Source organism: Osmerus eperlanus, chromosome 10 (genome assembly GCF_963692335.1).
Source record: "Osmerus eperlanus chromosome 10, fOsmEpe2.1, whole genome shotgun sequence".
In the NCBI taxonomy this organism is placed as follows: domain Eukaryota; kingdom Metazoa; phylum Chordata; class Actinopteri; order Osmeriformes; family Osmeridae; genus Osmerus; species Osmerus eperlanus.
The window spans coordinates 8933361-8959197 of NC_085027.1; the positions used below are offsets into that span (position 1 = coordinate 8933361).

Below are 25837 nucleotides of genomic sequence, written 5' to 3' on the forward strand. Positions count from 1 at the left end.
AAAGACATGAAGTGCGTGAACTGATAATGTAATAATATATCAAAACTAAATTACGTATAAAATGTATCATTGTAAGTCCTAAGCAGGATTACAATACTGTTAACTTGCCTCGCCCTATGTAATTATATCCTCTAATGGCATTAATTCATTTGTTTCCTTGTTCCATCCTCAGAAGATGGGGCCTTTAAACACCACAGAGCATTAAAAGCAACCAAATACAAGGTCAACCCCGAGCTCTGACGGTAAAGACTCCAGCAGCATGACCGCAGACAGACACGTGTCCACATCTATCTGCCTCCCAACATCCATTAGCATTTAAACCTGTTGCAGAGGGTGAGATTTTTTTGTTTGATCTGTGGGATGTATTAGAAGCTTGGGAGCAAGTCGCAGATAGCCTATATGTTTGCCCTTGTACTCTGTTGGCATATTGCGGTGTAACAGAGCCTCAGCTGCAAGATTGCGACTTTTAATGAAAAACTGGAGGGCTGTGCTGGGCCAGGTAAGAACACACAGCCTGTATTTCACTGGCCTTTGTTATGGTTGACAATGAGGCGATGTGGATTTGATTCTTAGAGACTGGGTAAATGGCCCTCTGGAGTCTGCCTAACCCCCCCCCCCCCCCACACACACACACACACACACACATTATGTGCACGCCACACAGACACACACAAAGATACAAACCCCTTCCTCTCTCATTCCCTCACACACACACACACACATTATTTATGGCTCTATCTTTGTTTCTCTCACTGTATTAAAAGGAGAGACAGACACTGCTGCAATCGATATGTGCTATAATTGACTACTGTATGGGCCTGTGTGGATCTTTTTCGACCACAATTTTTTTTCATGAATACATTATGGTTTGTATTAAGTACTGAACTGTTCAGCATCTAGCCCACATTTAAAGTACAGTAGCTGCAGCTGTGAGTCGTCTCATGACACATGATTTGTGTGGTACACTAGTGATGATGGGAGTCATTAGTTAAGTCATTAGTAAAGGGATTCATTAAAGAATCTGTTAAGTAATGCAGTAATATTTTTAGCATTTGTATTTATAGTGAATCAGGCTGCTGAAGATGGGTAGTGCTGGATCCCCTCTCCCCTGTTTCAGGCCCCACCTGACTTGGAGGCCCTTCCAGGTCTACTGGAAAGAGTCTGTTTCAATGGTGCCCCCCCCCCCCCCCCCCCCACAGGTGTCTGTGCTGGGATCCCTTCTCTTTTCCAGGTACAACACAACACTTGGCTTGGTCTTTTCCAGGGTTCCTCCCACCACTTAAAACTAAATCCAGACAAGATGGAGGTCTACAGACGTACCTCCTCAGACTCCACCCGGACTGAAAACGTATCACTTCTGGTCCTTATTATCTGCTGCTAGTATTTGTACATTCATTTGGAAAGGCATCTGACAAATTAATGATATGTAATATCAGACCTATGAAATGGCATCCTAATACTTAAATTATACATTTAAAGACAAATCAAAGGACATATATGTTACAGGCACTTTGTCCTCATTTGAGAAAACCAATGTTTTGGATATAGTAAATTATGTGGCAAACATTTATGTTATTTATGGTTAGGCTCAGCCTTAAGTATACCAAAGTCAAGGTTCAACAGTAACCCCTATGGGTAGACACAATCTGTCAATTCTCGTATGGCTGTTATGTGTGGGTCAAGACTGTCACAATATTTCCTCTTTATTAGAAACAAGTGCTGGTGTGCTGAGGCATCCAGCACCTAGCCAGACAGATCTCTGGGATGGATCTGGAGAAAAAAACAGGATGGTGTTCAAACAAAAACAACAGCACTGTGCTATACTGAGGTTTGAAGAAACCCTAGCCCCATTTCTTTGCATCTTTAAGTTGGAGACATCACATTTCTCTAATAAACTCTATAAGTGACTCTTATTCTGTGTTTTTGATCAAACTGTACACGCTAATGGACATCATACAACATGAAATTGATACACGGTAGGACAGATTATTAATTCCAGCTAAAATGCTGTAAACCCCCTAGTATGCTGACCTCAATTTGGGGCTTTTTCTGAAGGTCTGCAGAGAGAGGGATGGTATCGATCCTAACAAAGACTTTGGCAGCATCAATAAACAAGAATGGGCTTCAAGGCCGAACAGACCAACTCTATTTCAACTGGACTGTTCTCATACACTTTTTGGACATAAATGAAGAATGAAAGAATGGATATCCCTGAAAAGACAGCACGAGAATGCATAAGCCCAGAGTTTCTAGGTGAGATGCTGGGCCAAGAAAAGTGATTGAGAAGAGTTGTTCTTGTATATGCAGTGATGAATTGCAGATTTCTTTTACAGTAATATGTTACTGGTATGTGGTTTGAGAAAGAAAGGCCTTCAACGAAATGTTGCAGTGACAAAAAAAATGCCTCAACATAGTATTTCTGGAAAAAAACAAAGAAAAAACATTTAAGCATGTTTCATGTTTTATAGATGAAATTGAAGTCGAGAGCAAGCCGTGCAGTCAATCACCCTTTGTGAATCTCCTTCGCAATTAATCAATCCTAAATTGAGCATCCTGTTGCCAATGCTGTCGTGTTTACTTGTTTGCCTTGTTCATGCATAAAGTTAAATAAGTACACCTCATACGTTTAGTCAAATTGAGATCACTCTCTGCTAAGCAGCTCGTCAATAGAGAGGGAAAAGGGACCAGAGAGAGGAGGCCTGATAAAATGGTTTTTAATTACCAGACAGCAAATACTGGCTTCCCTTCTTTGCTTTCTCTTCCTAGCCAAGTCAGGAGTTTGATTTCTGATAATGTGGATTGCTGACTTGGTTTCATCTTTGCTCCCCCTAAAGCAAAAGGTCCCACTCCAAGTCCTAGAAGAGGGTGTTTGACAAACTGCCATATAGATTCCTTCTCTGCTGGTCAAGGCATTAATCATGATGGCTGATAGGTCGGCTTTGGTTTCCCCTTTCACCTCTCTCCAACCATTAGGAAAAGTAATAATTTGAGGTGTTACATTGAAATCAATGAGCCCCTTTTCCTACTTCTAATGACAATTGAGGTGAGACCATCTTTAACTTGATCGAGGTGAGTGTGTGTGAGAGAGAAAAAGAGTGTGGGTGTTTGTGTGTGAGAACAGTGAATGAAGAAAAAAATCAACACTTATGTGAATGAACAAATTACACGTTACCTTACACATTAACACATTTACCCCCAATATCACCTGTCTTTCCCTGTAAATGACTGATTCTCTTTTGGTTAAAATAGCCATATCCTTTGTGTCCTCACTCTGTAGGTTTATATTCTGAAGCATCATGCTGTGCACTTTTCTACAAAGCACATTTAAGATTTTTTCTTTTATTAAATTCAATGGGGCTCAAATGGTAAAAACCCATCAAAGAGACATATCTACAGTGCATGTGAAAGATAAGGCCCTACTGAACCTATGAATATAGTACCTTCCATTGATTGTCCTGCCAATAGTGGTATGGCCTCAGCTCGGGGCACTTTAAGGTACAGGGATGCTCAGAGACAAAACCCAAGCTTGTGTGGTACATGGACAGATCTCGTTGCTCGTTTTTGTGTGTGTGCTATAGCAAGTCTATAAAGGCTGCAGTGAATAAGGTGAAACCTTATTGAATACAAAATAATCTAATGCTATGAGGACTAATCTTGTCGTGACATTTTTGAGGGAAAGGCCTTTTCATGGATGGCAATTAGCTTTTCCAATAGCTTCTGTTGCGACATTCTTTGGTTCCATGAAATAAAGTTTACTCACCAAGGCCACTTTTAATAGAGACATATGTAAGGACGACCAACTACAAACGATATAGGTGTTGTCATTTGATAAAGAAATAATACAATGCACACCAAATGAATGTCTTTATTAAAAATCACATTCCACTTTTCTTTTGAAATGTTTCTGAACAGTCACCTGACCCTGGATGGAAGTAGCACTCTTTAATCTGAAAATTGAGGGAACGGACGTAACCCTGAAACCAAACAACAGGATTCTGCTATCAGACAACGGCTAGGCTAAAATATTTTTTTTTATACTTGGCCCAAGCTACCGTTAGATAGCTACAAATTCAGTTCCAATTATATGGTAGTCAACTATACACACTTGTCACCACTGTCTAATGTCAAGACATTTTTGTAGCTGGCCCTTTGCTACGAAAATGCACACGTACATTTGTATAATATCGGCTGACCTAGTTTATCGCTTGTTAATAGTTGCATTTGTATTTATGCAAATCGTAGTCAACACTGATACATTCTATAATCCATGATTCGTAGGTTACAGATGAACCAGGATTATTGTTGGTTTTAGCCACGGGTAATGTTACATTATAAGTATGGTATCCGGGTTGTCCTTGAAAAACTTCCGGTGCGTTTCCTTCCTTTTTGTTTATCGCTAGCTTCTAACTCGTCTGTAGTTTATTGAAAATTGAAACTCGCGTAAAACTTTGACCTGCCATGTACAGTCGCTTACAGTATCACTTGATCATGGGAATGAGATGGGATATTTAACCAAGCAAGCTAACTAGCTAGATTCATGTTGTCCTAGCCAAACCAGGCAGATAATTAATGTCTGCAAAGATTCGAGGATGGTAGCTTAACTGTTCAACAGGCTAGCTGGCTATTACTAGCTAGCCGAGCAGGTAGACAACACAGATTATGCCACTGTACATTTGCCTGTTATGATATTACTTGTTATGAATATTTTTTCTGCAATGGACACCGAGGGAATCGTGATCCGTATAAAGACACCCGTCGGGGACATGGACTCTTCCGTGGATCGTCCTTCACTTTTGAGCTTTAATGACTTGTTGGTGAGTGCATACTAGTTCTAGTTAACTCACAACATTGCTCTGTCTCTGCATCATGCGTGAGTTAGCAGTGTAGCTATCCTGGTGCCTTAATAAAGGTTTACAAAAACAAGCTAGTATCTCAATTTACCAACTTTAGTCCACCTCAATGTCAAAAGTTTTACGGTTAATCTAATTGTTTAACAACTCCTTTGCAGGTAGCTATCAGGGATGTTATGCCAGAAGCCACAGTCACAGCTTTTGAATGTAAGTTGAATACCCATCTGTAAGTGTAACTATTCTATAATATATGACTCATCAAGTGTATAATATATAATTGCAAGTGCTTTGCATAAATCTTCTAGGATGTAAGCTATTTGTTTAAATGGTTGCATCAATGGCAGTATGTTCAAAACTGGGAGTGTGGTTTAACATCCTACACTTGTGTTTTAAGATGAAGATGAGGTAGGTGACAGAATTACTGTGCGGACTGACGAAGAACTCAAAGCCATGCTGTCATATGTGAGTATTTTGTTTTTGCATCTGCATCAAAGATAATATAGTGGTCCCTTACACCAACCTCAAAATGCAGCAACATGTTTTTGTATAGTCTGACATCTGTCTAGATATTGATGTCACCTTGGTCATAATCTAGTATTATCACAATACATTATGGGACTGCATTCAGGGATTTCACAAATTATCAGTTGGCCTATGAATAACACTGAACCTCATACAACACATCTGTATGATTTAACCAATGCTACAAGCCAAGCTACTATATGTCTCTTCATATAGCTATACAATTGCTTTCTAAATCTAAACAGATTTACTAGGCAAAAGTGAAGGTTTCTAGAACAAAAAATAATGTATACAGAACCTTGCTGACTATGCAAATTAGAAACAGACTATTTATTTTTCTGTTCTCTTTCTTGATTCTTTTCAAATTTTACATAACAAAGCACACAAGTCCGCCAAGGGATTTATCAAGGAGGAAGAGTCAGATCCCATGCAAGTTCATGAAGACATAAAACCATTTTAATTGAACTGTGGCTCACAGTGCAACAATAGTTTTGGGGGATATTCAATTATGACAAGGTTTTCTGAGCCCTTAGTCCTTTTCTTGTACTGAACTTTAAAGCAGATTATGAACCATGAGTGACGATAGTTTTATTTGTTCATTCTGAACTCTTGTTAAAATCTAATGTGTATTGAAAATACTTTATTTCAATGATATAGAATACATTTCTGAACTGTAAACACTGGATTCATTACAAGAGTAATGATTTCCACCATAATCTTTATATAGAGGTAATTTGAAATGGATGTCCAACACCATAAAGAAATATCACAATTATCAAGCAAGAAACAATTCTTGCCCAACTGCGTTAAAATATTTAGTTTTTCCCTCTACTCCCAACCCCTTGCATCCCCTATACTTACTGTTCACATAACAGACATTAAGAGTAATGACTTGTAATGGGTTTCTCCACGAGGTATGGCGAAAGCTAAATGAACTGTCAATTTTTATTATTTATTATTCAGTACTTAAAGTTTTGCCTCATTAAAGAGCAGCCCCCCTGGGCAGCAACATTGTTCAAAATCTACTTTCATCTGGGGATGTCTTTTACCCCCCATCAGCTTACAATGATGCTGCTATAGCCACAGGCTCGATTTCCTCCCCTGTTTTTGCGCGCCCATCTTTATTACTTAGCCTTCTCGCTTTTGGATACAGTGTTAGCATTGGGTTTCACTGATGTTCCTACCAGGCTGGTAAAACAGGAAGTGCGTCTTTGTTGCGGGGCACTGCTAAGATGTCTTAAACTGGGGTCATTGGACAAAAATATGGAACTTTCTTAGCTGGTTTATGTTACTATGTACATTTCTGCCCTATATCCAGTTTTGTTTGTTGATTTACAAATGAGGAAATAAAAAAAGAAAAGAAACCACAACACCCACCCTCTTACATTAACTGCCTCAGAGTCCACTGAGACCGACTAGTCTTCCAGGCATCTCTTATCATTGCTTGGCACCTTGAAAGACAGGTGCCCCAGTTGAAAGTTAAAGACTGACCCGTGTCACACAGGCGAACCACGTTACCCCATTCCCATCCTCGCTCTCCGTCCCTCTGGAGGGAGGGGCCTAATTATGCTGTGTGCTCTCCTGCTCCCCTTAGTCTGCTAATGATGATGAGCCACCCGAAAGCCTGGGCTCTCTCCACTCTCCTCCTCTCCACTCCCCTGTGTCCCCCTAGGCTGAGCGATGGTATTTGGGTTTTAACACTGTTTTACTTATTGGCCAACAAAGGGGAATGTCTTTTAATACACCTTTTACAGATTACACGGTAATTGCGGCCTTAATCAATAAGCTATCCAAGTGGAAAATTAAAGACGTGTGTGTGCCGAATGCGTGTGTGTGCGCACGCTCGTGTGTCTGTGCCTCAATTTTCACTCTGTCTTTCATTTGAGCACACACATGTTAGCCCCATTGTTCCTGTGCGGCCTAGTGACAACACTGGAGGGCAGAGCTAGGGATAGGGCCTGAAGACGGCTTGACAGTGATAAATAGGCTTTTTAATAACAGCTGCGCCACTTGGGTAGTCATTCTGATCCACTTTAATTCCAAGCTGGCCAATGAGGGAGCAGTGCTGCCTTTACATAAGGTATTTGAGTCCCTACACTTCTGGATCAAGACTGAGGGATAACTACTGTATAAAGACAGACACTGTTGTCCCAACCAGTTAAAAAGACTGAGGCATTGTTTTTGCACACACATTCATTCCACACCCCCCCACCCCCCACCCCCCCGTATCCATCTGCCTCTGTGATTTGAAATGGACCTGATTGTCAGGGGCAAGGCCTCTTTGTTAATTTACAAAGATCTCAAGTCTCCAAAGAGGGTGGGGGTCGGGGTTTACACACACATAGACACACACACACACACACACACACACACAGACACACTGTTTAACAGATGGTTTTGTTAACTGAAACGTCAATTGTAATGTTCCTTTGGCAGGCCCATCAAAGACTTTGTGTGTGTGTGTGTTTATGTATTTGAGAGAGTGAGGTGCTGACCTGCAGTGGAGAGGTTAATGCTATAGCCTTCCAGAACTTGCCCTTAGGGCACTGCAGTCCTCATCTAGACCAGATTTGAACAGAGCATGCTCTTGTTTAGTGGGAAAACAGATCAGCTGTGAGGTCACTGTCTTTCAAAGTGTACTGTAGGCTTACAATACAAACCTCTCTTACTAGCGATATTATTGTACGGATGTCTTCTGTCACGGTTATGGGATAGCACAATGTTGTATTTAAAGCTTTTAGGCCTGTACTTTAGGTAAGCAGTGCTATCTTAATGTATAAATTGTCAGAAAAGGGGCCTATTTCCCATTGCTGATATACTGTATTTTTTCCGTTGGTTTCAATGTGTGCATTTGAAAGGAGGATTTGGATGTTGCTTTGTCAGTCTTAACACCTTTCTAGATAAATGCTCATGGTGAAACAGTGGCTGGCTCTTATTTATAGTCAACCTCCATAGGGAGGCAGCCCAAGGAAAGATATTTAGAGATGTGCAACTGAAACCTCTGGTCTAGGCTGTTGAACATGTCCTCAGCACCACATGTTTTTTTATTTCGTTGATTTCTTATTTCCAGTACTGTAATACAGTGCACGAACAGCGAATGAACGGACTGCTGCCTGAGCCCCTCCAGATATTTCCTCGAGGTACAGTTGGCACACAAAGCTATGTAATGTGCTTGTCCTTTTATTATCATGCATGCTTGGATTGTATTATATGTGTGCATGGCTTATTAATCTTTTAGACCAAGTCCATGTTTTGTAATTTTTTGTGTTACACTGATATTGGGTTGTAAGCTCAGTGAGTTTGCCACTATATGAAGTTGTTCACTTGCAAGCTGGTAGGAGGAGGAAGATGAGGTGGAGCAGAAGGAGCAAGAGGAGGAGTAGGAATCAGTGGGTGGCCTGGAGTGACAAAAATCAGCATCACCACTAAAAGCAATCTATAAATAAAATTGTGACAACATTTCCAAAACTCACTGCAGTTCAGTGATTTAAGTCGCTGTAATGTAAAGATATCTGAAGGCTTTATTTTTGTTGTGGGGCAGATACACTTGTAGGCTTTGAAAATGCTCTTTTCTCTGAGACACTTGGGCAATAACAATGATCCCCGACCCTACCTGCTGTGCCTTCTTGCCTCCCTATAGACAGTATAAACCCCCAGGCTCCTGTCTCTACAAATGCACATCCCTCATTAAAACCATAGTGAATAAATGCAATTGGCCACACCTTGGAGCTCAACAGACACCCATTTTAAGATATGTCTCTGACGCATGTCTCTGTCTGGCTGTCTTTTTATGTTGTACTCTCTCTTCTCTCTGGTCTCCCAAGCCACATTGAAATCATTTCATCCGCTGTAGCTAATTTCAGTAACTCATTTTACTGCACTTTTTTTCCCTTTTTTCTTTTACATGAAAACCATTCAGTTTCAGCACATTTGTAAATGGCCTAGTGATGTGTTCTACAATTTAGTCAATTACTGTTTCAGCCGGCAAGACTCCCGGGATAAGGAACATACATGGCCTGAAGGTACCATCTCAATAATTGTTCCAGGGTTGATAAAAAAGAAATTGGCCAAATGGATTTGTAATGCAGTGTTCCACTTATTGAAATGTCAATTGAAGTCAAGCTTTTGCCCTTTCTTTTACCCTCACTCACTTACTGAGTCTCTTTCTTTCCTCTCTCCCTTTTTATATTTATAAATGTCATTAGGTGACTGTTGAGGAGTCCCCCCCCCCCCCCAACACACAACCCACAGACTCCACCCCTGCCCCCTGGCTCCCAATACTCATTTGGTTACACTGGGATCGGTGGCTAAGACTAGGGTATTATTTTCTAATCTGCCCTCAAAACATCATGCTCCCCCTTATTTCAAGCATCCATTTGGAGGTGGAGGTAGAGGTGGAGAATAAGAAGGTGGAGCAGGGTTAGACCAAACCATGTCAAGCGTTGCTGTTAAAGTGATCTCCTCAGCCCCCACCACCTGACAGACACGCTGAACCCCAGACCCTACCTCTTGTCGCGCATATGTTAGCTATTGAAACCTACTGATAATTACAGAAGGTTAACAGGCTTGACACCATCCTCTCTTTCTTTCTGGACAACTCGGTAACAATCGTGCTCACTTCTTTACCCCATCTACCAAGGGGTTTGTTGACCCATTCAGCAGTCAACAATTTCTTACATGTAGTTTTTTTTAAATTGTGTTTTAAATCCATTGGTACATCCTTCTCCTCTATGATTCAGTATTAATCTCAAATTAATTGGTAAGGAGAACCAATGCCATAAATTTAAATGAGGTCTTTCTGGGCACTAATTAAAGAAAGATTCCCCCGATCTTCTTGGACTCAACGCTATGACCCACCGACCTCATTTAAATAAATTATTTTTAGACTGCCACTTTGTGGGTTTTGTTTTCTATTGTTCAGTCTGGGTTAATAAGGGTGTAATATTGCAGCATGAAGGCAGATGTGTAGAGAACATGTATGGACCTCAGATAATGCATTTTTTTCAAGAATATCAATACAACGAAAGGTTTTTGCAACAGGATGTTATATCACATTTATGCAGTTTAATAAAAAAAAATTCCAGTCTACTGTCTCTCACCTCTTTAGCCCTCTTTTCTACTTTTCTCCCGACTTTCCTTTTTCTTTATTCCTTTCCCTCTGTTGCACTGTATCAGTATCTTGTTCTGTCCCCCTATTCCTTTCACTCTCTCCACTCCTCCTCCACTCTTTCTTTCTCTATCTCTGCCTCTTTCTGTTCCTCTTGGTCTTTCACAAAAGCCAATTAACCCCCAGGCTGATCTGGGAGCAAAAACTTGTGTTCCATCCTGTATACTGTGTTCATTAGCGAGAAGGGCGCTCTTCTGTGTGTCTCTTAGCATTGACGGCCTGTCTCCTTTCTGGTTGGCTGCAGGTAAACACCAGGCCCAACCCAGCCAACAACTCTGCGGCGGCCGTCGAAACAATGCCTAACAATAGGTGAGAAGACCGCAATAACGAGACTACCCTTCCCAGGGCTGGGAACTTTTTTTTTTTGACTTTGTAAATATGTTTCTGTGAAATTGCAAGGTTTTTGAAATGATATTAATTTCCCATTTTCATATTTCCAAGCTTAAAGAAGTCGTCAGCAGAGCTGAAGAAGATCCTGACGAATGGACAGGTACTCTATTTGTCTTATTTCGGAGATGTATGTGAAGTAGTTAATGATTCATATTTATAATACATAAAACATAGTAGATTCTCGTCCAGTGAACTGCACAAGTAGCTGCCCAGAGTCCCGTGTCCTAGGACAAAGTAGTTGTCCCCACTGGCCACTGTTCTTCCAGGGTTCACCCTGTGAAGCTCGTTAGCTCCTATTGACCAGGACGTGGCATGTCCTCACTAGTGAGTGGTTTCTCATTGATTTTCTGCTTGTTTCCCCATCCATACGACCATCCTGGCTGAGATCTTTATCTCCTCTGAGTGGATAGATATTCATAGTTTAAGTGAGCTGTCTCCCAGATTACAGAGAATATATAGAAGCAGACACAGACACAATAGCAGTGACATACTGGATACCTTCACGTTATCACACATACTCATAATGCCAGGCTTATGTGCTCACACGCATACAAAGTGTTGTAGACACATTAAAGCCAGCCACTTCCACAATGTCACCTGTAAATGTAAATGTAACACTTCCAACTAATAGAGCAAATTGTCATCCTCTTCCCCATTTTCCTTCCACCCCATCCCCTCTCCACCCCAGCTTTCCTTCCACTACTCCACCCTGTTCAACCATCAATGAAGGGAGGGTGGCAGTGTAGCCACAATCTCTCCCTTCACCCTGTCAGGTCCAAAATAAACCCTAACAGCCACACATTGACTTTGTATCAGCTGAAGAACAAAGCAAGTATCTGCCCACACAGTCTGTCGACATTCCTTTATCCAGAAGCTAGCTAGCCAGTTAGCCTCTAACCCCTAACACCCAACCACCATAGCAAATCTATACAGGTGATGGGATATACATATGTATCCAATAGCTGTCCCAATTTGGAAGAGTTTCATGAAGGGGGTTATTGATCAAGTGTCTAATGTGTTAAGACGTGTGTCTATATTAAGTCCTTTATGTTTCTCTTGTCTGTATTGCTTGGACAATAGTTTATGCTGATCTGACTTGTGAGGGTTTATAAATGAATATGTTTTGACTAAAATAGAAGATGTTGTATTTGCTCTGACCCAATGAAGGATAAGGTGGATTAGTGCTACCGGTATGTTGTTGAAGTCAACTTAAACTAAAAAAAAAACACAAAAAAAACGATTTGGACACAATGTTTATAGATGATTGAGAGTCAGAAAGAGAGACCCACTCATACACGATCAATGTGACCTGAGGAAGGCCCCCTCCTACCCGGGTCCAGGCTATATTACCCCCATCTGACAGCTTCAGAATGGAATGGAACGACGACAGCAAACAGATCGCCAGTAAACTTTCCATTCTTCCTCCCTCCCCACTGTCCTCCAACAGCCTTTGTCCTTTATAAATTGGACAGCAAATGTTGTATTGATCTACTCCCCCCCCCTACCCCCCCTTCTGTCTTGCAATACCTCTGCGGCCTTTGTGTTGCTGAACTTGGGGTGACCTGAACGCCTGCCTTCTTGTTTATGGCCTCCAGTAACATTTGGCTCTCCTACTTTCTCCCTCCCCTAACCCACTATACTTTGTCTATTTCTCTTTCTGTCTCCCCCATTTATCTCTCCCTAGACTTTGCCATCTTCCACTTGATACCTCTATTCTCTCAGGGTTTAACCATATCATGTTAACGTGTGTGGGTGTGTGTGTGTTCAGATAAATGCCCAAGACATCCAGTACCAGGAGCAGCTTGGCCAGGGGAATGGAGGCACAGTGTACAAGTGAGTGTCCGTTGTCTCTCTTTATGTGTTAAGCCTTGGCCAGGACGCTTTGCAGATGCAGTGAAATTAAAACTTGTTTTTAAAATGCCTGCAGGTATCCAATACATGGTTAAGGGTGATGCTGAGTGATGGCTTCATGTATCGGTATCTGTGCCTGATAATGACCATTTTGTGTTTTTATCACTGAGATGCTATGTTTTTGTTACCTTAGACTAGGAAACGTACTTGTCTTTTTTCCTCTCTTTTTTAATCCATCAGAGTACCCCTCCACTTGCTTTTTTTCTTGTTGATCCATTTTTACAATCCCAACACCTGTATGGGATATCGATTTGAATAGTGGGCTATGAAAGTGATTGCGTACATTTGCTTTATTGACGTTACCTGACTCCACACACACTGGCACGAATGCAAGACTTGATTCACTCTGTATGGGTAAACGGATGTATTAATGTATTACATGTACACCAACATTGTGACAAGCATGGTGCTTTGGTCTTCATGTAATACATTTCCCCCCCACCCTAACTGTCTTTGTTTCTTCCATCTACTACTTTTGAAATATTTTATTGAGATTGAAGTATTGATCACTTCTCAGTCTAACCTTGACTTGACTGAGTGGTTTGTCTGCCCGTCACCTCTCCTAGAGCTGACAGTAAATCTCTGAGGGAGCAAATCCACTTTTCATTCTTTTTTTTTTCTTCTTTTTTTTCTTTATGGCTTTTACCGCTTTATCACGTCGAGGTAGTTTCATTAACAACCTTCCTCAGTTGGTGGTATAAGCAACCAACTATCCACTCAGCTCTGGAAAAATGTTTCCGCTGGATTGAGGAAGGCCGATATTGCAAGCGCAACAACTTCTCTGTCAATTGAGCTCAGCAGAAGATCCATACCCTTCTGCACTGGGATATGTGATGTCAGGAGAAAAGAGGCGAAAGAAAAAACAGCTGATTACATTTTTCTTCCTGTTCAATTGTTCATGTATTATTTAAATACACAGGGAGGGAATATATTGTTGCATACATTAACTGTTCCACTTGGTTGGGTGCCATTTTCATATTAAGCGTTTGAATTTATTTTTGGGTCCAACTAAGCTGCATTAGGAATTCCGTTTGTTACAACTTATTAACCACTTACAGTCGATGACCATTTGTGTACTAATGTTACAGTTGAACACAGTGTCCACTGCCCAATCCACTTAAGTGATCTACAAGATTCCGGGTCAGGGCCCATCTGAGACCTGAGCAACCAATGAGCTCACAGACCATCACTTGTTTTTATGTTTTTAAGAGTCTTGACATTCCTGCAGCACTTGGAGGCCAAGGCTAAAGCACAGAGCTGCTCATCCAATCAGTTCATAAGTTTAGGGAAGAGATGGGGAAGTGCAGGCAGGCCAGTGTGCCTGGCTCGAGGACACCTCAACACTGACACTGACCCAAAAGGATAACTGCACAAGACGTATATATTGCTGTCTGTACTCGACTCACTGGTAGCGTGTTATGAAAATATGTGGTACGGTATAATATTAGTATTTGTAGGGTTTTGGTGTATATTTTTAAAACAACTTGACCCATAACCCTGAGTTTGGTGGGTTCAGAACCCAGTGGACCTGCTGTCTGATGTTAACCCTAGTTTGCATGTTTGTCCCCTTGTTCTTACAATGTTGTAGCCTTGCTTGTGTTTGAAACCCCAAGTTAACATGACCATAGACTGACAACAAAGTCAAGGCACATACAGATGTATTAACATCTAAAACACAAGTTCATGTCCTTAGAGGAAAACAAGCCATGTCATGAGCCACTCTCGCAATATATACACGTATATATTTGTTTTCATTTTTACCCCCATGCGTCCTTTATCACCTCTAGTCTAAATACTTTTTTGCTAATGTCAAATATTAGACATGCAGAGTTGTTTATTTATTTTGTGTTTATACATGCTTCACTCCCAAAGCATAAGGTGCCTGGGGTATTACTTTAAATTGCTTTCTTTAAAAAAGTAATTCAGTTGGATTCTCTATTGGCCATTGGGTATTTTGTTGCAGTGTCATTATATTTCAAGGTATGAAGTGTTGATAACCCGTTGACATACAAAAGCCCTTAGACATGCATACCCTACATACATTATGTATTCAGATACACAAACACACAATGATGTACACCTGCATCACCTATATGCACCACACACATGTTCTCAAAGTCATCCCTTTTCTGTACCTCCTCCTGTTTATGGACCATAATGAAATATTTATCCAACTGGATCACAGGGATCCTCATAAGAAGACAAGTCTCATTTTTTCCCTTTCCTCTTATTTTCCTCCACCAATTTGACTTATATGAGGCTTATCTGGTGTAAATGGCACTAGCAAAGGCTGCCCACCTTTTAACCTCGCACACCATTTATGACCCACAACCATTTAAACGCAATTGGATGTTGCCAACACCTCGGCTATCCAGTGTGTCCTGTTGACCCCATGAGACATATGTTCTGGACATTGTTCTTTATTACACTCTAGCTACTGGTCCCTGTCCCTCCCCGAGACGCTAAGCTCTCCACCAGTATGGCTGCCCATAAATAACCAGCACAGGGACAGTCAGCCGTTCCACGCTTGATGAATCTGTCGCAATTACAACAAGCACATTTACATGCAGTGACATCCACTTAAACACCAGCGGTCTCTTTTTAAATCCCCAGCCCATTTTCTCTATAGATTTTTCTCTCCATTGATTGGATGCGGAAAGCTGATATATTTCTGTGAGAGGGTTTTCTGTTACAAGGGTCTTTGCCGTGGGCTATAAAGCGGGCTTCAAATGTGCAAGCTATTTAGAAGTTGATCACTTTTTTTCTCCTCCAATCTTATTCAGCTCTTCAATTAACTTTTCTTGCCAAGTGATCTTATGCAACTGAAACAACTAACAAACATTCACTTTTGTGTTTTCCACTTTTCTTTGGGGTCTTTGTTGACAGTATGATACTCTTTATAACTTGAGAAGCAGGCCAGTTAGCGTGTGTTTGGCAGGTGACTCAGAGGGGCCATCTCCGTGGCACTGTAACCAAGCCTTCAGCCCTGATCGGGGGCTACGCTAGATTCAACCCCATGGACACTTTGTAAATGCACAGAGAGGGCCTATGAATACTGCATGACAAAGCTTTTATTACCCCTGGAGCTGGAGTGTAAATAAGATCCAGGCAATGGGGCACGTTTACTGGGGTCATGTCAGGGGGAAGTGAAGGGGCGTGGTTGCTTGTAGGGTAACCTTGTCCCTGACACAAGCCTGTCAGAATAACTCATAAATGTGTGTGTGTGTTGGGGGCAGGATGGGATAGGGGGTCAAGGATGTTATTTTGAGTGTACACCTTAAAACTATGGGTCACCCCATCTCACAGGCTTAATAAGGACACAGGCCTTAATAATAGTACAGCTCTTCACTTTGAATGATGGGGTTTGGCTCCAAGCAGTCATGTATTTTTAATGACACATGCTTACCTGCAATTGAGGTTGTCTTGAAGGAATTCTTATTTTTTGTTATTAAAACTAGAATGTGACTTGAGCCTAATTTCAAGTCAGAGCATTTCAAGTATTTAAACAAAGGAACATAATTAACGAGACTTACATTTAAGTGCTGACATTGGTTTTGCACCAAGTGTTTCGTTAAAGACTAAACCAAGACAGTACGTGCAGAAATGATACGTCGTGCCAGGCGAGCATGAATGTTTTCCGGGTAGTTACCAGACGAGACACTAACAGGTGGTTGTTAATTAAAAGACTGGGCCAGTTTAAAGGTGTCTGGCTAGGAGTGCAACCCCCCCCCCCCCCCCCCCAATCTAAGATGCATTAATCACACCCTGGTCTGGTGTGCTCTCTGAAAGGACCTGCTGACAGGTGAGATCCTAGACATCCTGATTACCCTCTGGACGGTAGTGCACACACCGCTGTTGTTGACGTACAGTGCTCACGATCCCGCCCCATCCCCGACCTCTTGCCGGCTGTTGGGGAAGAATAGGGATTGGATGTTGAGAGGTCGGGACATTGTTGCCGGCGCTGTAAGCCGACCCATGTGGCCCGTAACTAGAGCCGCCGACTAGCATTAAGGAGTTTCATAATTAAATAATTGTGCCCAATCCATTCGACGTTCGTTTACCTGCAACCTGAGAGCTGTCTGGGAGACAGCGTCTGTCCTGCACTAATCAATTGGTGTTGGGTTTTGACCTTTGAGAACTCTTCAGACTCAGCTTGGTAAATAATGTTAGAATGTAATTATGTGCATTTGGAGAATCTTTCTGTTGTCTATTATTGGTTGTTTGATCTGTATGATGTTATTTGTCTCTTTGACAGAGCCTACCACCTTCTTGGAAAAAGGGTTTTGGCAGTCAAGGTGAGAACCTTTTTTCTTTTCTTTCTCAGACCAAGCATCTTCACCTGGGATCCTTGGTCTTCACTGGGCTCCATCCAGGCTCCCTATCTAACTCCTCAACTTTTTCACCCTCATTGTTAATTGTCTTTCATTGTATCTCTCTTCTTCAATCAATTCATTTAGTGAGTTTCTGAGTCTTGTGTCCTGGAATAGTAAAATGCATTAACCTTCAATCAATTTTGTTGCGGTATGCCAGCGGCCAGCGAAGCAAATTCCCCAATGCTAGCATGCCGTTCTGCAGTTGCTATGCTCAGGAGTGAGATTATATAAGAGTCCTTGGCATCTGTATCAAATGCACCCCTACTGTACCCACAGACAAAATGGTTCAATTAACCCTGTTGCTTTTAAATTCCTTTTCCCATAAGTTAATTGAAGTAAAATGACTAGATGCTAGAATTCTATTAAAAACAAGCACTCCCTCTCTTAATACTTGACGTTGATCGTTTAAATTACAGTGGTCTAGGTCCTAAATGGAAAATAAGACTCTTTCAGCATTTTACTTTCGTTTACAACGAACCAACAGAGATAAAATATAAACAATGGAATGTCTATTTACCTAGAGTTGTTCTGCTGACTATTTTGTCCTAGACTTGGTAGTAATTAGGAGGAGATGGCTATTTCACTTGAGTCTTGAACTTTGAAGTGCATCTAGGTACAGTGAGACTGAATGGGCTTGAAGAGGGTGTGTTCTTCATTAGTTCACAAGTGCTTCCTTAATAGCTAAGAGGCTAAGGCGAGTGAGTTATAATGGAGTGTTCTGGGTTCTTTTAATAGCTTTTTTTGTCCGAGGTGTATGTGTTTGTGTTCACTTCCTGAAAGTATAGAAAGTCTGTGTGTTCTAGAACGTCTGTGTCATCCTAGGTCATTCCACTGGACATCACAGTAGAGTTGCAGAAACAGATCATGTCGGAGTTGGAGATTCTCTACAAGGTCAGTTTGGTTTTTCTCTCCCTTTAAACTCTCACTTGTCCTTTATCAACACAACAATATTTATTTGAAGAAATATAGCTGACTATTTAGTTGAAAGTCTAATGAAGTAGTTGTGGTGCACACACACACACATACATAACACAAACTCACACTAGAGCACACACACAGTTGTTAGGCAGTTACACACTGTCTTGACTGTCCCCCACAAAATGCATGTGGTCCCTCTCCTTTCCCTGCCTGAGGTATACTTGTAAACTTAACAAGTAAACCGATATGTGAACATGTACAAACAGGGCTACTATTACTGACACAATTGGTTAACAACTTAACATAAACAATCAAAATAAATATTTTTCTATTTCCAACTTTATTTTTTTTCTCTGTCTGACAGTGTGATTCCCCCTACATCATAACCTTCTACAGTGCCTTCTTCCTGGAAAACAGGATATCCATATGCACAGAGTTTATGGATGGTGAGTCTTTGCTCTATGGCCTTATCAGTGACAAAGGATGGTGGCCTGAATGGGACATTAACTCATACAGCCGTAGTAAGCCTCAGGGAACTCACCGCCTTGTAGCCATTTCCACATCCACAGAGTGAGGGAGCGTTTTAGCACTGTCTACTGGTTAGCGTGCATGCTTGCTAAAAGCTACAAGGGTGTGATAAACGGGTGTGTGCATGTGTGTTTATGTTGGTGTGAAAGAGAGTGCATGCGTGAGAGAGGGAGTGTGTGTGTGTGTGTGTGTGAGAGAGAGTGTGTGTTTGCTTGAGATTGGGCGTGTGTGTGAGAGTGTATGTGAGTGCGTGTTTGTGTGTGTGCGCAGGGATTCACCATGCCCAGTACATTGGTCATCTTGTCAGTATGCTCCATCAAACCTCTCAACAGGCTCACACCGTTGGCTGAGACCTTTTCACACGTCCATCAAATCCCCCCTGAGTCTTTCTATGCATGCTGTACTGTGTGCCTACACAGGTTGCCTTTAATGCCCTCTGTGCTGGTGCTCATTCAAAGACATGGACAGATGAATGAATGCTTGCAATGTGGGCCCATGCAGGTCATGTATTCAAAATGAATGAAAGTCTTTAATACACTGGCTGTGTTCAGGTGGTTCTCTGGACGTGTACCGTAGGATTCCAGAGCAGGTCCTGGGGAGGATCGCTGTGGCGGTGAGTCAGTCACAAACCACCAGGCAACTGTCATTTTTTGCATTGTGATCTGTCATTTTGTTTGATATTGACTGATGTCACTAGCTTGCCTTAATCTGTCCACCTGGCTATGCCTCAAAAATACATTGCTGCTTGTATTATGCCATGACATGTACTTATTCTATGAGCAATCTGAACAAGCACACCCATAAGGCTAACCCCTGAACCGTGCATTGAATGCAAACATTTACAATGAAAAATAAAGATGTTTAAGTGGGGTAATTTGTTGGGTGCCAAACTGCAGGTATGAATCAAGTAATTAGCCTCTCTTAGGGATCACAGAGAAAAGCTGGATGGATAAAAAAATCTTTATATTTTTGTCATCTTCTCACTCTTTCTTTCTCTTACTCTGATCAAGTGTCTCATACTTTGATTGAGGGTCTCAAAAAACTGTGCATTTTCGACCCCCATTACCCTCTCTTAATCCCCCTTCTCTTCTTCGCTCCTCCTCCTCCTCCCGCTTGCCCCGTAATCAAACACTGACAGCTATTTAGTCAGCGTTAGTTGTAATTTGCAGCTCTCCTCTCCGCTACTGTCACACTTGTTAATTATCGCAGGGAGAGGTGTCTGGGGAGAGAGTGGCCCCTCAGCCAAGCTACGCCAGGAGTTCTAGAGCGGTGTCTTCTGCTCCCACACAGAACATTTGATCTGGCCTAGATTTCTCATGAAACTGCAGACTGATGATTACCCTTGAGCACTTTCTGGAAGTGTAGAGTAGGGGGAAAATGCACGCCGTTTGACAAGTTGATGTGGTTTCATTTGTAAAAAAAATTACGTGCCCATGTTGTTTAAAATTACTTTTAAACTGAAACTATCGACCCATTTCCCGTTCAGCATCTGAATGTTGTAGATAATACACAATTGTAGCACTACTGCTGTTTAAGGTAGGTATATTTGGTAGGTATTTGGGGATGAAATTAAGAGAAATGTAATTGTGTAATCCCATTTTTATTTCAGGTCGTTAAAGGTTTGACATATTTGTGGAGCTTGAAGATACTTCACAGAGGTGAGGAAGGTTGAGATGAACTTGCGATGGGAGGGGGAATGCCCGAGGAAGAGACATCGTTCACTCTTGCACCGTGGCGTGCTGAGGCAGCACTTCTTACTCCCATTTTGTCTCCGCAGACGTCAAACCCTCAAATATGTTAGTGAACACCCAAGGACAAGTGAAGCTCTGTGACTTTGGCGTCAGTACCCAGGTATTGTGTGTGTGTGTGTGTGCTCGTGGATGCATTTAGCTTATCCATCCGTGCGTACGTCAGCATGTGTGGTTGTGCTTACTCATTTAGTGTGTGAATGACTTGTCCATGACAAGGATGTGTTGTTTTTGCGTGTGAAGATAGTCAACCTGCCAATCTCTAAACAGTAGTTCTAGTTTTCACCAGAACCCCCTCCCCCAGAGACAACGTCTCACATTAACTTAGCTCCAAGGTCTCATTTTTCCTCTGCTGATGCTGCTGCTGCAAAATGCACTTGTTATAATTACTACTTGAGCACAGAATGCTTCATTGATATGCATTTGATGGATGTGGCGGGCACACGACACATGACACAATAGCCAGGCCCACTGTGTGTGTGCTGTGGGAGTTGGAGTATGCGCATGTAATGTCATCACTAGGGACGGCCCTTTAACCTTCCTCAAAAGAGCCCACTCCTCCTCCCCCCTCTGACGGGGGGGATGCCTGCTTATATACACACAGTAAAACAGGCACCATTGTGTCACCCCAAGCCCTGGTTTTAATTAATTTTCAACCTCCCCATCCTTGGAGATGAAAGCCCATGTTGACCCCTGTGTATGAATGGCAGTGTTGACCCTTCCCTCTGACACACTCACACACACTTACACAGTGGTTCTCCAGAGGAGGTCAGAAGGTGAGGTTCTCCTTTGCTCATGTAGGAGCTTTCCATATATATATATATATATAATATACAATATACATTTAGGGGCCACAAGGGAATACACACTCATTATTCCTGTCACTGATAACATCTGCCATTGTGCCCTCTGTCTCTCTCTCTCTCACACACACACACACACACACACACACACTCTGATGCCCACTTGCACTGTCTCTGTTCCAGTCCCTGATGAACAGAGCCTAAAATAACACTTGTGACATTTGAATACATTTGGGTATGTAAGTCAAGGAAGCGTACTCAAGAGGAGCGTTTGCCGTTAGACAAAGGCTGAAGAGCTCACTCGCAAAGCCATTTGTTTCAACTGTAGAAAATTATAATGTAGTTCTATGGTTGTGAAGTCAGTCAGAACATGAAGTCAAACAGTGGTTACAGAGGTTGACAAAGAACAGTTTTGTGTTTATAGCTCACACTAATTAATCTCTAAATCTTTTCCTTTTAGTTGGTAAACTCCATCGCCAAAACATACGTTGGGACAAATGCCTATATGGCTGTAAGTATTCACGTAATCTTGTTAAAATGTGTTCTAGTACCGTCAATTATAGGTTCAGTATTTCAGTCTATACTCTTGACAATATCTCAAGACAATATACTTTTCCCTGAGCTAATCAAAACAGTACAGTCGTATTAGCTTACTAACTGCGCCAACTAATACCTGTAATACCAATATTTTTTTTGCTACACAGCCTGAAAGGATATCAGGGGAGCAGTATGGCATTCATTCAGATGTGTGGAGTGTGGGCATCTCATTCATGGAGGTATGTTATTTTGCTTGTACAGGGCCACATCCAATACATTTTCGTCCCTTCAGGGGAACATTTCCTTGTACTAGAAGGTTCACTATATACAGTTAGGTCCATAAGTATTTGGACATTGACACAATTTTCATCATTTTGGCTCTGTATACCACCACAATGGATTTGAAATGAAACAATCAAGATGTGTTTTAAGTGCAGACTTTCAGCTTTAATTTCAGGGTATTTACATCCAAATCAGGTGAACAGTGTAGGAATTACAATACATTTTATATGTGGCCCCCCCCTTTTTAAGGGACCAAAAGTAATTGGACAATTGGCTGCTCAGCTGTTCCATGGCCAGGTGTATGTTATTCCCTCATGGGAGTTCGTTATTTCATTGACAAGGAGCAGATAAAAGGTCTAGAGTTCATTTCAAGTATGGTATTTGTGTTTGGAATCTGTTGCTGTCAACTCTCAATATGAAGTCCAAAGAGCTGTCACCATCAGTGAAGCAAGCCATCGTTAGGCTGAAAAATCAAAACAAACCTATCAGAGAGATAACAAAAACATTAGGTGTGGCTCAATCAACTGTTTGGTACATTCATAAAAAGAAAGAACGCACTGGTGAGCTCAGCAACACCAAAAGACCCGGAAGACCACGGAAAACAACTGTGGTGGATGACAGAAGAATTCTTTCCCTGGTGAAGAAAAACCCCTTCACAACAGTTGGCCAGATCAAGAACACTCTCCAGGAGGTAGGCGTATCTGTGTCAAAGTCAAAAATTAAGAGAAGACTTCACCAGAGTAAATACAGAGGGTTCACCACAAGATGTAAACCATTGGTGAGTCTCAAAAACAGGAAGACCAGATTAGAGTTTGCCAAAAAACATCTAAAAGAGCCTGTACAGTTCTGGAACAACATCCTATGGACAGATGAGACCAAGATCAACTTGTACCAGAATGATGGGAAGAGAAGAGTATGGAGAAGGGAAGGAACTGCTCATGATCCAAAGCATACCACCTCATCAGTGAAGCATGGTGGAGGTAGTGTTATGGCGTGGGCATGTATGGCTGCCAATGGAACTGGTTCCCTTGTATTTATCGATGATGTGACTGCTGACAAAAGCAGTAGGATGAATTCTGAAGTGTTTCTGGCAATATTATCTGCTCAGATTCAGCCAAATGCTTCAGAACTCATAGGACGGCGCTTCACAGTGCAGATGGACAATGACCCGAAGCATACTGCGAAAGCAACCAAAGAGTTTTTTAAGGCAAAGAAGTGGAATGTTCTGCAATGGCCAAGTCAATCACCTGACCTAAATCCAATTGAGCATGCATTTCACTTGCTAAAGACAAAACTGAAGGGAAAATGCCCCAAGAACAAGCAGGAACTGAAGACAGTTGCAGTAGAGGCCTGGCAGAGCATCACCAGGGACGAAACCCAGCGTCTGGTGATGTCTATGGGTTCCAGACTTCAGGCTGTCATTGACTGCAAAGGATTTGCAACCAAGTATTAAAAGTGACAATTAGATTTATGATTATGTTAGTTTGTCCAATTACTTTTGGTCCCTTAAAAAGGGGGGGGCCACATATAAAATGTGTTGTAATTCCTACACCGTTCACCTGATTTGGATGTAAATACCCTGAAATTAAAGCTGAAAGTCTGCACTTAAAGCACATCTTGATTGTTTCATTTCAAATCCATTGTGGTGGTATACAGAGCCAACATGATGAAAATTGTGTCAATGTCCAAATACTTATGGACCTAACTGTATGCATTCCCGGTGCATAGCAGACTGTTGATGCTGGCTTGTCCAAGCCCCAGAATTCTGTCCAGGATCATTTTGAGATGTTGCAATTTTATTTAAAATTGAATTTGACCCTTTGTAAATTAGTGTGTGTGTGTGTGTGCGCGTGTGTGTGCGTGCTTGCACATGTGTGTAACTATCTCCAAGTCGGCATGGACTTTGATTGAGAACAACACAGACAAGCTATGTTTTCGAATAACATTTTTATTTCACTATTAGATGCCTGCTTTTTTGCCCCCATTGACACCCCTATTGATTCTGTTACTGTCCAGACCCCCACAACCGCCTCTACAATTGTGACAAATGGTTTAGCCCTCTTGCCTCAGTCATAGCAGTCGATGTTGAAAATTGACACTATTTGAACCCTGAACAGATGGTTCAATGCAAGGAAAAAAGGCACGTCACAATTTTCAAAGTGATCCTTGATACCTTTTCCCTTTCCATCTGTTGAAGTAAGCATGAGCCAAATGTAACTTAATTTGGATTCATCTTTAATCCCACAGTTGACCTAATAACCTTCACAGGTTTAAAATGTGTTGTTTTGTGACTTCCTAATAACCTGATGGAAATGGTAATGCAAACCTGACTGAGATGAAAGATGCCACACTGGCATAGCCCATGGGAGTTGACAGATGTGACAAGGTGCTCCATCCTATCTCCTTTCCTGTTTCCCTTTGCTTAGCCAGTTTGTGGCACAGGCAATGTGTGTGTGCTTATGTCTGTGTGTGGGGTGGAGGCTGGGGGGTTATTAACTAATAGCTGCTGTTCTTTGAGAGGGTTTGTTTTTAGCGGGGGGGCATTAAGCCCTTCTTCAAGACTGTGATCTTGCTAATTGTGCACATGCCTGAGCCGGAGCTATCACCCTTTAGATTAATCAACCCATGTCACCCACATGCCCACCTACCCCTTTGGCTTTAAATTGTGAGGACATGGGTTAATCATTACAAAGGCATTGTCTACAAAGTCCCTTAAAAAAGCCAAATGCTAATATTGGTATATTCCTGTGTGTATAAATAATGCTATGGAACATTTATTGCAGACATAAAACGTGCCATGAAAGGTTATTTCAGGTCCGATGTCAAATCACCACATAACAGCTTTATACTGAGAAGTGTGAATGCTTTGCAAATAGTCTGCTGATTAAAATGTCTATCCATAAACGTGTTGCAAACTTTCTGTAACCCTGTTCTTTTCTGTCTTCCCCCAGTTGGCTCTCGGCACGTTCCCTTATCCACAGGCAAGTCCATTTACAGATTTTCATTTTGTAATTTTTCCACTGTAACATTACCATTGCAGAAAAAAAAACATGTTAGAGTGTGAAATAGCATGACCTTCAAATAGGACAAGGTCCATTTTATACATCCCCCCCCCCACCCCCTTCCCCACCATCTTCCAGACGGGGATATGTCTTCTCTTACATTTCTCTTGTTTAACTACATGGCAACAGTTGAGTCTTACCTTGTGCTTCCATATCACTGTTCACCTCGCCTCCGCTCATCCATTACCCTGCTTAAAGTATTTCCTCAATCCCTCTCAAATGTAATTGCTGACCACAGAAGTGGACTTTTGAATCCCATCAGCTGTTTAATTAGGGCTCTGAAAAAGGATTTAAGCAGCTAATCACTCTTAACATTCTGAACTTGGTTACATTATTTGACTCCCTGCCCATATGCCTGCCATCTATGAAAGGTCTTCTGGGCCTTGACTCAAATGGAGTGAATTTTCCTTTAAAGAACATTCAACAAAAAAATATAAATTGGTGCATGTAAATTGAAGGAGTGTTTCACCTTGAATCAATGGAACAAAATGTGATAATTCTATAGAAGTTGGTTCTTTCTTAAGGGACCTACTGTCTATTCCATCTGATGCAATATGTAGGCATTGAGAATTTGAAAGACCATGGTCGCAAACAAAAGATATATTAAATGCCTCTAAAATAATTCATAATTAATGTCAAGTTCACATGTGTACACACACACACGTCAAGGATTAAAGGAGTCCAATGGGTCAGACACAGTGTTCTCTGTCCAGGGCTCACATTATTGTCCGTTTTGTTTCATTATG

General features: G+C 41.6%; 1 protein-coding gene across 1 annotated transcript in view; it reads left to right on the forward strand.

The window, feature by feature from the left end:
* Positions 1-4358: 4358 nt before the first annotated feature.
* Positions 4359-25837, forward strand: part of map2k5 (mitogen-activated protein kinase kinase 5) — a 41947-nt gene continuing 20468 nt past the window's right edge. Inside the window, exons 1-17 of the mRNA XM_062470839.1 lie at positions 4359-4814; positions 5009-5057; positions 5245-5312; positions 8443-8512; positions 9354-9394; positions 10784-10848; positions 10981-11029; positions 12698-12762; positions 17096-17135; positions 18036-18104; positions 18496-18577; positions 19211-19272; positions 20269-20317; positions 20437-20510; positions 21671-21721; positions 21915-21986; positions 24981-25010. Of these exons, the coding sequence (XP_062326823.1) occupies positions 4683-4814; positions 5009-5057; positions 5245-5312; positions 8443-8512; positions 9354-9394; positions 10784-10848; positions 10981-11029; positions 12698-12762; positions 17096-17135; positions 18036-18104; positions 18496-18577; positions 19211-19272; positions 20269-20317; positions 20437-20510; positions 21671-21721; positions 21915-21986; positions 24981-25010 (1068 nt within the window). The 5' untranslated portion in view covers positions 4359-4682. The remainder of the gene's footprint in view (positions 4815-5008; positions 5058-5244; positions 5313-8442; positions 8513-9353; positions 9395-10783; positions 10849-10980; positions 11030-12697; positions 12763-17095; positions 17136-18035; positions 18105-18495; positions 18578-19210; positions 19273-20268; positions 20318-20436; positions 20511-21670; positions 21722-21914; positions 21987-24980; positions 25011-25837) is intronic.